Source organism: Alligator sinensis, unplaced genomic scaffold, assembly GCF_000455745.1.
Source record: "Alligator sinensis unplaced genomic scaffold, ASM45574v1 scaffold1086_1, whole genome shotgun sequence".
NCBI lineage: Eukaryota > Metazoa > Chordata > Crocodylia > Alligatoridae > Alligator > Alligator sinensis.
The window spans coordinates 702,161-716,190 of NW_005842600.1; the positions used below are offsets into that span (position 1 = coordinate 702,161).

The following is a 14,030-nucleotide window of genomic DNA, read 5'->3' on the forward strand; positions in this document are numbered from 1 at the left end:
GAAAGGGACTTGGGGGTCATGACTGACCACAAGATGAACATGAGCCTTCAGTGTGATGCTGCGGCTAGTAAAGCGACCAAAACGCTGGCTTGCATCCATAGATGCTTCTCAAGCAAATCCCGGGACGTCATCCTCCCCCTGTACTCGGCCTTAGTGAGGCCGCAGCTGGAGTACTGCGTCCAGTTTTGGGCTCCACAATTCAAAAAGGATGTGGAGAAGCTTGAGAGAGTCCAGAGAAGAGCCACGCGCATGATCAGAGGTCAGGGAAGCAGACCCTACGATGACAGGCTGAGAGCCCTGGGGCTCTTTAGCCTGAAAAAGCGCAGGCTCAGGGGTGATCTGATGGCCACCTACAAGTTTATCAGGGGTGACCACCAGCATCTAGGGGAACGTTTGTTCACCAGAGCGCCCCAAGGGATGACGAGGTCGAATGGTCACAAACTACTTCAAGATCGTTTCAGGCTGGACATAAGGAAGAATTTCTTTACTGTCCGAGCCCCCAAGGTCTGGAACAGCCTGCCACCGGAGGTGGTTCAAGCGCCTTCATTGAACACCTTCAAGATGAAACTGGATGCTTATCTTGCTGGGATCCTATGACCCCAGCTGACTTCCTGCCCTTTGGGTGGGGAGCTGGACTCGATGATCTTCTGAGGTCCCTTCCAGCCCTGATGTCTATGAAATCTATGAAACCCCTGCATAGCGGCATGTTTGTCTGCTCTGGATTCTGGTGGTGTTCTACTTTAAGTGTATAACATTGATGTAACTTAAACTGGTGTAAATGCATCCTTTGCCTTGGTGGTGAGGCTATAGAAGTAGGATTCTCTCCTTGTTTGGATTTCATTCACTCTCCATGCGAATTCAGGACATTCCACCTTTAGAAAGAAAAGTGCACATTTGGGTTTGTGGAACAGTTGGTTTTTCCTCCTAAAATTCAGATTGTTGTAATCTAGAAAACTTGTCCTTGGTAGGTTTAAGATTTAAAGCTAGGTTGGCTAGCAATTCATTTCTTGTATTGTTTATGGAAAGGTGTAATATATTGGTCCTTCTATTTGGGAAGTCTTGGTAGGGAGAGTAGAATATGATGGGAGGAACTAGACTGTTCCCAAGCTTTCCCTGATGTCTAGCTGTTCTTTTATTGTCAAGAAATGGCATGCTAAGGAATAGTAATCCAGTTGAAAGGTTAAACATCCTCCTCTTGGAATTTTCAGTAATATAAAGAGATTCATGTGTGTCCATAACAGTCTTTTCTCATTTTGAATTTTACAGAGTTGACCCTGAATCCACCGGAAGGGATAGTAGCAGGTAAGAAGTTAAATAGATTTAATATATTATAGGTATGTACCCGTTCCTGTTCTTAGTAAAGCAGTACTGTTCCTTTTTTTTTTAAAACAGGGCCTATGAATGAAGAGAATTTCTTTGAATGGGAAGCCTTAATCATGTGAGTCAATACTTTGAATCTACATTTTATTTGATTGTCATAATGGAGTGTGTTGATGTAGACTATCATTTTTTGTGCAAGAAAACTCGGGTCGTGTTCAGAGGGGATACCATCAGGCTGCAATCTCCTTTTGAATGTTTTCTGTGTTGGTGGACTTGTTACTGAAGTGACTGAAAAATATAGTGCTGACTCTATATTAGCAGAGCCACAAGAAATAATATGCCAAGTATAACATATGAGGCTCCCTAGAGATTGCAGCTAGAACCATGACTTTTAACATATACATAAGCCACAAGATGAGTTGCCTAATTCATCAACTGTATAAACTAGTGGGAAAAGTTTCTAAATTGTACAGCTAAGAGGCAATTCAGAAGTAGCAAGTAGAACAGAATGAGCAGGGTAAATTAGGTTTATTTTGGCCTCCAGCATAAATTTTCTTTTTAAATTCTCTAGCTCTTAACCAAAATGCTAGTAAGATTTCGCAAGCTTAGGTCCAGATCCTGTTCAACCTAGTAGATACTCAGTACAATCTTATTCCACCCAGGTAAAGTCCCTGAAGAAATGATAATGCAAAAAATGAACGAGTTCTCCTCCATCTCAGGTCTTTTTGTGACTTGGTATTAAGGCTACAATGATAGCATGTTACAGAAGCAGATGTATTAATGGATTTTTCTGGGACTTGAACAGACTGGAATAGTACCTCAATAAAATACCTACATCCATTTAAGCACCTAATAGACGAAATAGGATCTAGTTTTCAGTGTTTATTGCTGGAGAGTTTACAGAATTCCTAGGCATCGTCTATCAAGATCACAAATGTCATCTTAGATTTCTGGAGGGAGCTCAGATAATATAGGATTTGGTGTGATATAATTAACATCTTGCATTTCACCTAGAAATCAGTTGGCAGTTGGCACAGATCAAGTGACACGGGTGTTCCGTATGGAAAGGTGCTGTATAAGCAGGCTGTTCCATTTGCGATAGCTTGCAGATGTACTTCTGTGCATAATGCCCTGCAATTATTCTAGTCTGGAGTGGACAGCTATAGCTTATTATAGCTGGCCTACATCTGAAAGGAAAGGGTGCAACCTTCTTGCTGTTAAACTGCTTGTCACATAATCTCCACAGTGAGTGTTATATGCCTGCAATAGCTTCTGACTTTTGCTGGAGAACTTGCAGAAATTATGGCCTTGGCTTAGTGTTCAAAGGATTGTAGCAGGAAACTGACAGGTTACATCACATCAAAGAAAGTCCTTGCTTAAGAAGCTTCTGTTGACATCTCTCTCTAAATGGAGCCTAGTGACTTGGTAACCTTCCTTGGTGGTAGCTGGGTGACATTCTTTCTTGTACTTCAAGGGCTGGCGGCCTTTAAGAAGTTGTGGGCTGGAATAGCTTGGCTGACACAGGGCCAGGTGGCCTCAGTGGGATGTCATCAGTGAAGGGTTTTTCCTGTGCCTGCACTGGGACGAGGAAACTAGGAGCTGCTCCTTCTCTCAGCCCGCTGCTTCCCATTCCTGGCACATGTGCAGCTCCTAGCTGGCGGGGATCTGCGCTGGTGCTGGGCCATATGTTGTTGACCCCCTAGTTGATACTACTGCACTCTGACAGCTCTGGTAAGAGAGGAGGGAAGGCAACAGATGACATTCCCCCACATGCATCCCCCCATTTGGAGGGTCAGGGTCTTGTCTAAAATTCATTTTTTGTTCGGAGAACATCATTTTGTATTTGTTACATGATCATGCAGACTTTCCCTTTCAAAAGTCTCTCATGCTTTGAAAGAGAAGTTATAACCTCTTCCAGGGTTGTTGGAGGCCATTTAGGAACATATAACATTTGCTGTCAATCAGCAGCAGAAACTTACTTGTGTTCAGTATTTGCAAAAGTCCCCCACTGTCATACATGACAGGGTTGCACATTCTGGTCTTGCTAGTAAATCTTACTTTAGAGCTGAACAGATTTTCACAAATGTCTTTAAACAGTCAAATTGCAAATTGCCAGTACTGCTTTTCATTAGTGACTAGCAGTAGTTATAAGAGGAAAAAAAATAAGGTGGTGGCTTTGGCTAAGCACTATACCTAGAGCTAAACTTCAATATCAACTATATCACAATCATTATCTTTCATAAATACTGAAAGAAGTGATACATGAGATGCACACACCTGTTCGTTACCACAGATGGAAGCATTTCCTCACCTGTATTAATAACTGGAATATTTGAGGTCTTCCTCTCATAAAATTGATTGGGTAACGCTGATTTTTCTGAATAGGAGATTGTTGGTTTAAAATGATACAACCCTTTATGTTAATGGGATTTTGGCCTGGGATGAATATTTATTATTCAAAATGGGACTTGTGAATGGTCTCCACTTCCAAAAGTAGGATTAGATGCTAGAGGTGCACCAATGTATCAATGTCATATTGGCTTGACACCAATAAAAGGAAAATTAACATTATTGGCTTTTTTGGGCTGGTGTAGTTGATAACGCACCAATAAATATAATATGCCATCTGGCTGGGGCCCCCAGACTATGGCATGCACATGGCCAGAAGTGCAGCTGGGCAGTGTGGAGAGTAGCACCCTGCAGGTAAGTCTGTGGAGGGGAAGGCAGATTGAGGCCCCCACGGTGAGGGAGGGAGTGGGGTGGGGACTGGAGCTGGGGGCACTGCCCAGCCAGGGCGCTGAATTTGACCCTGGGGCCGAGGCAGGGAGCAGGACAGAGCCACGGGCAGCTTGTCCAGGGGGCAAGTGGGGAGGGGAGAGCTCCCTGCTGCTTTGTGCACCTCTGGGAAAGGCATGGGGGGGCATGTGCTCCCCACCTCCCCAGATTTGTGCATGAGGCAGAGGCAGGCTGCCTGTTGTGGGCTCAGGGCTGTCTGCCCTGCTGCCTTCTGCCTCAGGAGCTGTATGCTGACGGCATACCCCCTGCCCACCCAGTGGCAGCAGGGGTAGCGAATTGTGCCTCCTGCTGCTGGGCGAGCAGGGGATGTGGTGGGGCTAGCATGCGACTCTCGGGGCAAAAGCAGCAGGGCAGAGAGCTCTGAGCCCACAGCAAGCAGTCTGCATCTGCCCTCGCCCTGCTTGGCTCCGCTTCTAAACGTGTCCCCAAGCTTAAAAATGGCGGTGGGGACTCTTGAACTAAAGCTCATTCACTGAGCTAAACTGAACTAAAGCTCAGGACACTGATCCTCTGGATGAACAGCCCATGGCTCCAATCTGCTCCCTGTCCCAGCCCTGGGGTCCCATTCACCAACCTGGCTGGGTAACACCCCCAGCTCCAGCCTCTGTCCTTGCCCCACTCCCTCCCTCACTATGGGGCTGTCAATCTCTGGCCCCCCATGCCCCTTCCTCTCTGCTCACTTACCTGCAGGGTGCTGCTCTCTCTGCTGCGTGGCTCTGCTCTTGTAAATCAGTTACCAGACCGGTATTGCCCAATATCATAGAATCATAGAAGTAGGGTCGGAAGGGACCTTGTAGATCTTCAAGTCCGCCCCCCTGCCTCGGCAGGAGGGAAACTGGGCTCAAGTGACCCCAGCCAGGTAGGCATCGAGCCGCTTCTTAAAGGCCCCCAGCGTAGGAGCCGGCACCACTTCCCTTGGAAGTCGGTTCCAGATCCTAGCCGCCCTGACTGTGAAGTAGTTCTCACTGATGTCTAATATAAGCCTACTCTCCAACAACTTGTGGCTGTTATTCCTTGTTATCCCGGGGGGCGCTAGGGGAAACAAGGTCTCCCCGAAACCCTTCTGGTCCCCCCCCTAGTGAGTTTATAGACAGTCACAAGGTCCCCTCTCAGCCTTCTCCTGTGAAGGCTGAACAGGTTCAGGTCCCGTAGTCTCTCATTGTAGAGTCTGCCCTGCTGTCCCCGGATCATGTGGGTGGCCCTCCTCTGGACCCTCTCAATGTTGTCCACATCCCTCTTGAAGTGGGGTGCCCAGAACTGGACACAGTACTCCAGCTGCAGCCTGACCAGTGTCGCGTAGAGGGGGAGGATCACCTCCTTGGACCTACTCGAGATGCACCTGTGGATGCATGATAGGGTCCGGTTAGCCCTGCCGACCGTGACCTCGCGTTGTCGGCCCATGTTCATCTTGGAGTCAATGATATCAGGTCTAGATAGTACAGTCACCCGTACTTTAAAACTGACAACATTTACAAATTGCAGCTATTGACTACTGTTCTACCTTCCTCAAGAAGTTTTGTATCTTCACTTCTATATACAAAAAATATGCCCGGTGAATAATTGGCTATCGGTATCAGCCAAGAAAATCTCTATCGGTGTACCCCTATTAGGTACCTAGATTGATATGCCAAATGACAGATATCAATATCTACCTTGTAGACATCCAAACCCCAAGATGCTGGGTGTGATGTCTTATACCTTGCCTTACGTTAGGATGTGGTTGTCAGTGTTATCAAAAGTAGTATCTCGGTAGTTGTTAGAATGGACCTCCCAGTCGGAAGTAGTTTATAAATAGTGTCTCAATTTGGTTGAGTGTTGAAATCTCTTAGGGCTCAAAACATTCCTTGTAGTGGAGAAGTACTGACAGCTTGGAGTTTCTTTTTCTACACAGGAGTGCCTTGCCGTTGAATAGAGCTTGCCCTGAGAACACATGCTGAAGACATTTGAATGTGTATGTCTAAATATAAAAGCATTTGTTATCATAAAGCAGATGTAAATAACCAAAGGGATGCCTGCTGACACAGAAAATGAAATCCCCTTTAGCGTAGGCTTTCAGGTGTGTTTATTGTGGTCTTTGCCAGTGCAAATTAAATATTATTACTGTCTTATTTGTTTTTATTTGGTGTGCCCTGATAAAATTGCAGTTTAACACCTGCTAGATCTGGAAGGTAAAATGTAATAATCAGAGAGGCTCCTTTAGCTTAGTCCTCATCTTGGTTGATTTTTCTTTTTTTCTTTTTTTTCTTTTTTTTTTACAAAGATAAACTTTATTAATTAGAAAATTTTAATGGCTAGACAGAGCAAACTTATATTTGCATGTAAACCTCTTCATTGTGTGCAACCCAAGGTTGTGGTACTGTTTTAACACTGCATGAGATTCAAGCACCTAAAGAAATTATACTGAAATGAAATAACAAGTATGGTCTCACATCCAAGCAGATGAAGTACCAAAGGGATATATGCAGTATAATGGGAAAATAGTGAAGATAAGGGTATTTTTTTTATTTAGACTAATCTCGAATACCTTTTAATTGTAGAGATGTGTGTATGACTGTGTCTGTGTGTACATATATTAAAAAAATAGAGTGGTTAAAAATCTTAAACTCAAATGTGGTCCCTATATAAATATAAAAGCTCCAGGAGGTCAAAATAACCTTGAGAAGGGGGAGGTGGGTGTGGGAATTGTTCATTGAGACTAAAGATCAGGGTGGATTTGATTTAAATCAAATCCGGTTAAATCATGATTTAAATGGCTGGCCAGGAAGCCTTGATTTAATCATTGTTTTCTACAGAAAGTGCATTCTTGTTGGTTGATATCCTCTATTAATTTAACTTCTTGAAACCTTGCACTTTTACAGAGAGGTAAGGGCCTGACTGTGTACACAAACTTGCAGAGAGACAAGAGGGCTGATGGGTAGGCAATTAGGTCTGTTATCTCTCATCTCCATATACTGCTGTTAACAAGGCTGTTATCTCTGGAGACACAAATCCATAGTTTGGGAACTGAAACTTCTTTAATCTTTACTAATCTATAGAGGAACCTCTGGGAACCCCATAAGATTGGGTCCCTAATGTAGTCTATGGCCAGTTCTGACATTTATAAAACTTTTCTAAAAAGGTTACATGAATATATTATCTCAAATGGTATATAATTAGAAGTTACAATTCCTATTCCACGATGATATCTTTGAGCTTTAACCTATCTTAAATTAAAACAATCTTTATATAGGTTTATTTTTTTTGAAAGCATCTTAACAAAAAATTAAAAATACAATTAAATAAAAAAATCTGATTATTGTCTTTAAGAAACAACTCATTTTTAAAAAAAGAAGTCATTGATTTTTATCCACCTTGCTGAAGGCATTTCTTTGCTATCTGAAAGCAGTCAAATAAACAGATTTCTGCAACTTAGATCTTGCAGCAAAGGCCCCAGTTGTCCATGTAGTATGTCGATAAGTCTCCAAACGTCAAGGAATGTCATCAAAATACTGGAACAGACTTTGGCACCATGTGGGGTCCAAGCTGCTGTAGCATGTTGTGCAGGATCACAAGTTTAAAGTTTCAGGGACAGGTACATTTGCCCTATTTAGTTATAGGATTCGGGCTTGTGAACTTCAAAAGCAGAATGCTGTGAAAGCATCTGTTGTTACAGGAACAGTTTAACTCCAAATGATACAAAAACACTCAGTGTTTACACTTTATTAGCCTAAAGGTTGTTTTGTTTTAAAACTGTAAACAGGACAAATTGAAGCCAATTTTTCCAAAATCTGTCTAGAAATTAATTAGATCTGTTTAGACCTAGGCCTGTTGTTGAGAGCAAGTCTTCTTTGAGTGTGGAATTCCCCTTCCCAGGATGAGATTGTAGCTTTTGGTCTCTTTCCAGCTTCTTTCACAAATGAAAAAACAACCATTTACAAATGGACGCAAAACAATTATTATAGAATTAACTGTCCTCTCATCAATATGCTTCCCCTGTTATTTTACCAGACACCTGCATGGTGGATTTCATTCCCTTGTCTTTTCCCCCTCCCCTCCCTTTTAGAGTCATGGAAAATGAGGGTTGGAAGGGACCTCAGGAGGCCACATCTAGTCTAACCCCTGCTCAGAGCAGAACCAGCCCCAACTAGTTCATGCCAGCCAAGGCTTTGTCTAGCCGGGTCTAAAAACCTCCAAAGATGGAACTTTCCCAACCTCTCTGGGTAACCTGTTCCAGTGCTTTACTACCCTCCTAGTGAGAGTTTTTCCTATTATCCAACCTAAACTTCCCTTGAGCCCATTGCTCCTTGTTCAGTCATCTGCCACCTCTGAGAATAGTCCAGCTCCATGCTTTTATGAACCACCCTTCAGGTAGTTGAAGGCTGCTATTAAATCCCCCTCAGCCTTCTTTTATCTAGACTAAATAAGCCCAGTTTCCTCAGCCTCTCCTCACAAGTCACATGTTCCAGCCCTTGAACCATTTTTGTTGCCCTCCATTGGACTCTCTCCAATTTGTTCACATCCTTTCTGTAACGAGGGGCCCAAAACTGGACACAGGACTCCAGATGTAGCCTTACCAATGCCGAATAGAGGGGAATAATCACTTCCCTGGGGTGTGAGATTTTTAAATCCTCCTTTTCCAGCATTCTGCCTAGGTTTCTTGGATTGGTGCTGTGCACGTATAAGTCTGTGATGGGGATCTGGCGGTAGCAGATAAAGGTGATCCAAACTCCAGCTTTCTTTAGGAAACTGCAAAAGCATCTTCTTTGAGAGCCTTGCTAGCTTTGATGCTCATAATGCTGGCCCACCATTTTGTTTCTAAACCAGAGCTTTCCAAACTGTGTGCCGCGACACATTAGTGTGTCGGCGGCAGTGTGTAGGTGTCGCGCGGAATGCAGAAAATTTTGCGGAAGGGCACCGCGGAGCTCCCTTACTTGCGTCTGCTTCCCTTGGCCCCTCCCCCGGAACTGAATTACTGTGTCGCGAAATGATGCATATCTAAAAAGTGTGTCACCAACATGAAAAGTTTGGAAAGCTCTGTTCTAAACTATTCACTAGTCGGGGTTGGGGACCTGGCCTTAAGCTGAATAGTGACCGCCTCCCTCCCCTCCCCTCCCTTCCAAAAGAGAGATGTGCCTGGGACCCCATAGTTTTTTGAGGAGTTAAACTATGACTATTCATTTTTAATGTTTAGCTTCATCCTAGACTCCAGAACAACAATTTGTATTTCACAATTGGGTGGTCACTTGAATTCCCTTATGTTTGGACTCAGTGGATCAAATTCGGGAGTAAATAGCTGGGGTAAGGTGATACCTTTGCAAGTGTGTAAAAGCATAGAGGAGGGTCTAGGTTTGTGGGATATGAGTTGAGAAGACAACAAGTTATAAGTGACATCAGCTTAGTCGCCTTTGAAGTTAGTGTCTTTGTTTTGGTTAGGAACGAACACAGGAATTGTCTCAGAGTTGTGGTTCTTCTCATTTGGTGCCTGATCTCTGGCTGTGACCAGTGGAAGGTAGAAGAAAAACCCCCTTCATTTGCAGTGTTGGTATCACAGATTCACAGAAGTTTAGGGCTGGAAGGGACCTTGTGAGATCATCAGGTTCAGCCCCTCTGCTGTGCGCAGGAAAGACTGCTGGGGTCAAACAACCCCAGCAAGGTGTGTATCCAGTCTCCCTTTGAAGATCTCAAGGGTAGGTGCCTACACCACCCCTGCTAGGAGTGTATTCCAGAGTCTGGTCACATGAACTGTGAGAGAGATTTTCCTTGTATCCAGACTGAAACTTTCTAGGAGTTTATGACCATTGCTCCTGATTTTCCCCTGGGGCGCTCTGGTGAATAGTTGTTTGCCTAGCCCCTCATGCTCATCCCTGATATACTTGTAAGCTGCCACCAGATCCCCCCCAAAGTCTTCTCTCTTCTAGGCTGAACAGTCCCATATCTGTCAGCCTTTCCTCATATGGCTTGCTCTTTAGGCCTCTGATCATATGGGTGGCTCTTCTCTGGACTCTCTCAAGTTTTTCCACATCCTTGTTGAAGTGCAGTGCCCAGAACTAGATGCAGTACTCCAGCTGTGGCCTCACCAATGCTGAGTAGAGTGGGAGAATGACTTCCTTAGTTTTGCTTGAGATGCATTGGTTGATTCATGCCAGCATATTGTTTGCTCAGCTAACTAGCGTCACACTGGTGGCTCGTATTCATTTTATGATCAATAATGACCTCCAGGTCCCTTCTGGATGTGGTGCTAGCTAGCGTAGCACCACTGAGCCTGTAAGTTTGTTGCGGACTTTTCCTCCCCAGGTGGAGCACATTACAATTTTCAATGTTGAACAGTATCTGGTTCTGGTCCGCCCATCTAGCTAATCTGTCTAGGTTCACCTGGATCATCAGCCTACCCTGATGCATAGCTGCACTTCCCCACAATTTAATGTCATTGAAGACACAATTTAGTAGCATTGACGAACTTTTCCAGTGTGCTTGTCACCCTTGCATCCATATCATTGATGAAGATGAAAAGCCCCAAGTACCGAACCCTGGGGGACCCCACTGGCTACTTTCCGCCAGATCAACACAGATCTATCTATTAGTGCTCTCTGGGTCCAACCCCACAGCCAATTTCCCACTGTAGCAAGACAGAACAAGATTTTTCCTTTAATCCCTGTCAGTCCCTGTTTGGCTTTCCCCACAAGCAGAAGGGTTTCTGTTCCTTCATACATTTCAGTTCTGTCTGCTCTGGTTGTCAATCTTCCTTATCCACATTCATATTTAAACCTTCTCCTTTACTCCCCTTGACTTCTTAGCCTTAACGGGAAAGTACTGGAGCAAGTTCCATTAGCTAACAAATTTGCTGTGCCTCCAAACTTGCAGGCAGACGGACCTTTCTGCCACTGACCCATAGGTTCTCTGGATCTGAATGTATCCTAATCACTACGTTTCTAGTGTAGCTGGGCTTCAGGTTGGCTAGATCTGAGTGAAGCTTCCTGCCTGGCTTTTGGGGCTTAGCCATTTAATTCTTGATTTCTCTTTCTGCTTACAGCAGTGTAGAATTTAGCACATTTTGGTGTAAGCATGCCAAGCAGGGAGGCAAGTGGAGATTCCTCAAGAACACAGTTAATTTTTCTGCTTTCTGTCCGAGGTAGAGAATGTCATTGCTGAGCTCTTTTGGCTTGGGGGCTGGAAGAAAGTCCCACAGACCTTTCAGACATACATGGGAAAGCAGTCCTGAAGGGAGAATCACCCACAACTCCCAGAAGAGCTATGTGACTCTGGTACACCCACCTGGAACTGCAGCCTAAATTGAATGACTCCCTTCAGCAGAAAAATGCCCACCTCCCACTTTGGGCAAGTGGGTACTGGACATGTTAGGAATCACACACACTGTTAATTTGTCCTGCATACCTTCCATCACAGTGTGTGCACTTGGGCATCTCCCACTTTCCACAGAGAGAATTTCTGTCTTGGAGAGGTGATGACATCTATGTGTGTTGCTCCCACTCTTTGAAAGATTGGAAGGGCTTGTAGCAGCACTGGGTCTGATGTACTTTGTGAAAAACAAAGTTCAAGATGGGCTGTGTCTCTAGCTGGCAGTCTCTCTGCTATACATTTTAGAGACGTGACATCCAGATTGAGAACCAGGTAAACAATGAACATAAAGTAGAGAAGAGACTGAGGCCCCTAGCATGTGTTCAAATAATGGCACAATTGGATCTGTACCCTGATCCTAACAGTCACACCTCCTGCTATGCCATGTTGGGATAAGGGGTGAAATCCCAATTGAGCCAGTCCCAGTTTCCCCCTGCACCAGCAAGCAAAAAGCAGTGCCTGGTGAACGGGTGTGGTCTTGGGGCTGGAACTGCTAATCAGCTGACTGATGATCTTGGCTCTAGAACCACAGCAGAGCAAGTTCGACACTGTTGTGGTCCTGGAGCAGGGGCCGCCCGTCAGTTGACTGTGGGTCCCAGCATCAGGGCTGCACTGAGGCTGGTCCCAGAGCCCCGCCATGCATCAGGCTGTATGGCAGGGACTCTGCTATACCTTCAATTTAAGGTGCAGTGGAAGCCAGTCACAAAATTACATGCGACTTGTGGTATCATTTTGTGGCTTATTTCTTGTTTTATTGTGCCATTAATAGCATGAGCATGTGGATGCGTTACTACTGAAGACCTGATTCACTGGTTAATTGAGTCTTAAGTGTAACTTTTGCCATGGGCCTGACTGACTGCAATAGGACAACATTTTTATAAGGTTTATTTTCCCAGCCCTTGCTGAAGTATACGTACACGTGCCTTGTAAAACTGGCTAGTAAGAGCGAAGTCCCTAGTGGACTCCATGAAGTTGTTTCATGCTTGTACTGCTTAAGCTAGGATTATGCTTGTTTGATTTGTTGGACCCTCGGGTCCGCAGTGAGTACATGGGAAGAGCTTGCATCATCCTCTGCCTTGCCATGAGCTTCTGTATCATCCTTCCCAGCCAAATACTGCAAGTATTCGACTCTGGCTGGCACAGTGCTTTATTGCTAGTGTAAGGGGAGCCCAGTCCTTGCATCAGCAAGAAGCATGCTTCCACGGGCTAAGAGCCGTCTTTTCTGAGAGGGTTCCCAGCCATGGGGACCACATGCAGCTGGGACTGAGAATATCCACACCTGATAGGGATTCCTGGTCTTGATGTGTTCATGGCAAGCTGTGGGGCACTGCTGCAGTCTCCCAGCCATGGAGGTGCCTGGAGCACCCTATGGCTGGGAGATCAGAATGGCTGGGAGATGGCAACAACTGTGATCTCCCAGCCGCTGCCTGGAGTGCGCCCTGCAGTCCTGCAGCCAGGAGACTGCATTGGCTGCAATCTCCCAGCCCTGTAGTGCATTGTCCTTCTCAGTGCCTAGGAGATCACCTACATGTGCAAATTTAAAGATGGATAGAAACCTGATATAAAGTTCTTACACATTTTCAAGCAATAATGTGGCTGGTTGGCCCTTTTTAAGGTGCAGTAGTTAATTTGCACATGTAGCCAATCTAAATTACTGTACAATTAAGATAATTGTGCAATAGATGTAACATGTAGAGAAGGCCACAAGGTCAGATAAGATCAAAGCATGAGGCACTGAGCCTTCAAGTTATGTGAAGTTATTGAGGCCTTTACACAACAGGTGATATGACTGCAAAATGATACTGTGCTATTGAACATCAGTGCTTTTGGCAGACTGCTTGAACTTAATGTAGTGGGCCTGAGTAGTTTCAGCCTGAATGCACCTTTATTGTGTGCCATATTAGTAGTAAATGCCATTTTTGTTTCACTTAGTTTCTCTTTGAACTTGATCCCTGCACCAATGATTGGCTAAAAACAAAGCCATCAGGACATTTAATACAGGTTGCAACCCAATGTGCTCCTTTTTAGTGCATCTTAGCAGAAAGGCCCTCAAGGCTTGTTAAAGTAACATCTATCAGGGGAATAAGAGGCACAAGAAACCAGACACACAGTTGCAGGATTTCAATACGCACGTCTTTAAACTGCGGCTCAAATGAATGCAAACTCTTGGAATGAGCTGCTGAAACACAGGACCAAATTATCTTGACTAAATTTGGAAGGACAAAGGAAGGGAAGAATGACAGGGATAGGTGTAACTGATTCTTGCTGTGTCACGGCTGATATCTTTCTCTGACTTTAAATACGCTGCTTGTTTTCAGCCCTTTCAGTTTCTCACCTGCCAGTACAGCCAGCCTTGCTCTGTTTCCACACTTCTGCAGAATTGGCACATTTGGTCCTTAGGCTTGGTGGATCTCATGCTGCTTCCTGCGGGTTTCATATAGTTTCATAGTTTTAGGGTCGGAAGGGACCTAATAGATCTTCTAGCCCGACCCCCCGCCAGGGCGGGAGAAAAACCCCCCCAAAAAAACACAAACCCTAAAAACAAAAACGGGACTCAAATGAGTCCAGCCAGGTAAGTA

At 44.8% G+C, this 14,030-nt stretch overlaps 1 protein-coding gene across 1 annotated transcript in view; it reads left to right on the top strand.

Moving 5' to 3' along the window:
* The window catches only part of UBE2G2 (ubiquitin conjugating enzyme E2 G2), a 43,574-nt gene that overhangs the window by 12,950 nt on the left and 16,594 nt on the right, over positions 1–14,030 (top strand). Inside the window, exons 2-3 of the mRNA XM_006032981.2 lie at positions 1,267–1,302; positions 1,393–1,438. Of these exons, the coding sequence (XP_006033043.1) occupies positions 1,267–1,302; positions 1,393–1,438 (82 nt within the window). The remainder of the gene's footprint in view (positions 1–1,266; positions 1,303–1,392; positions 1,439–14,030) is intronic.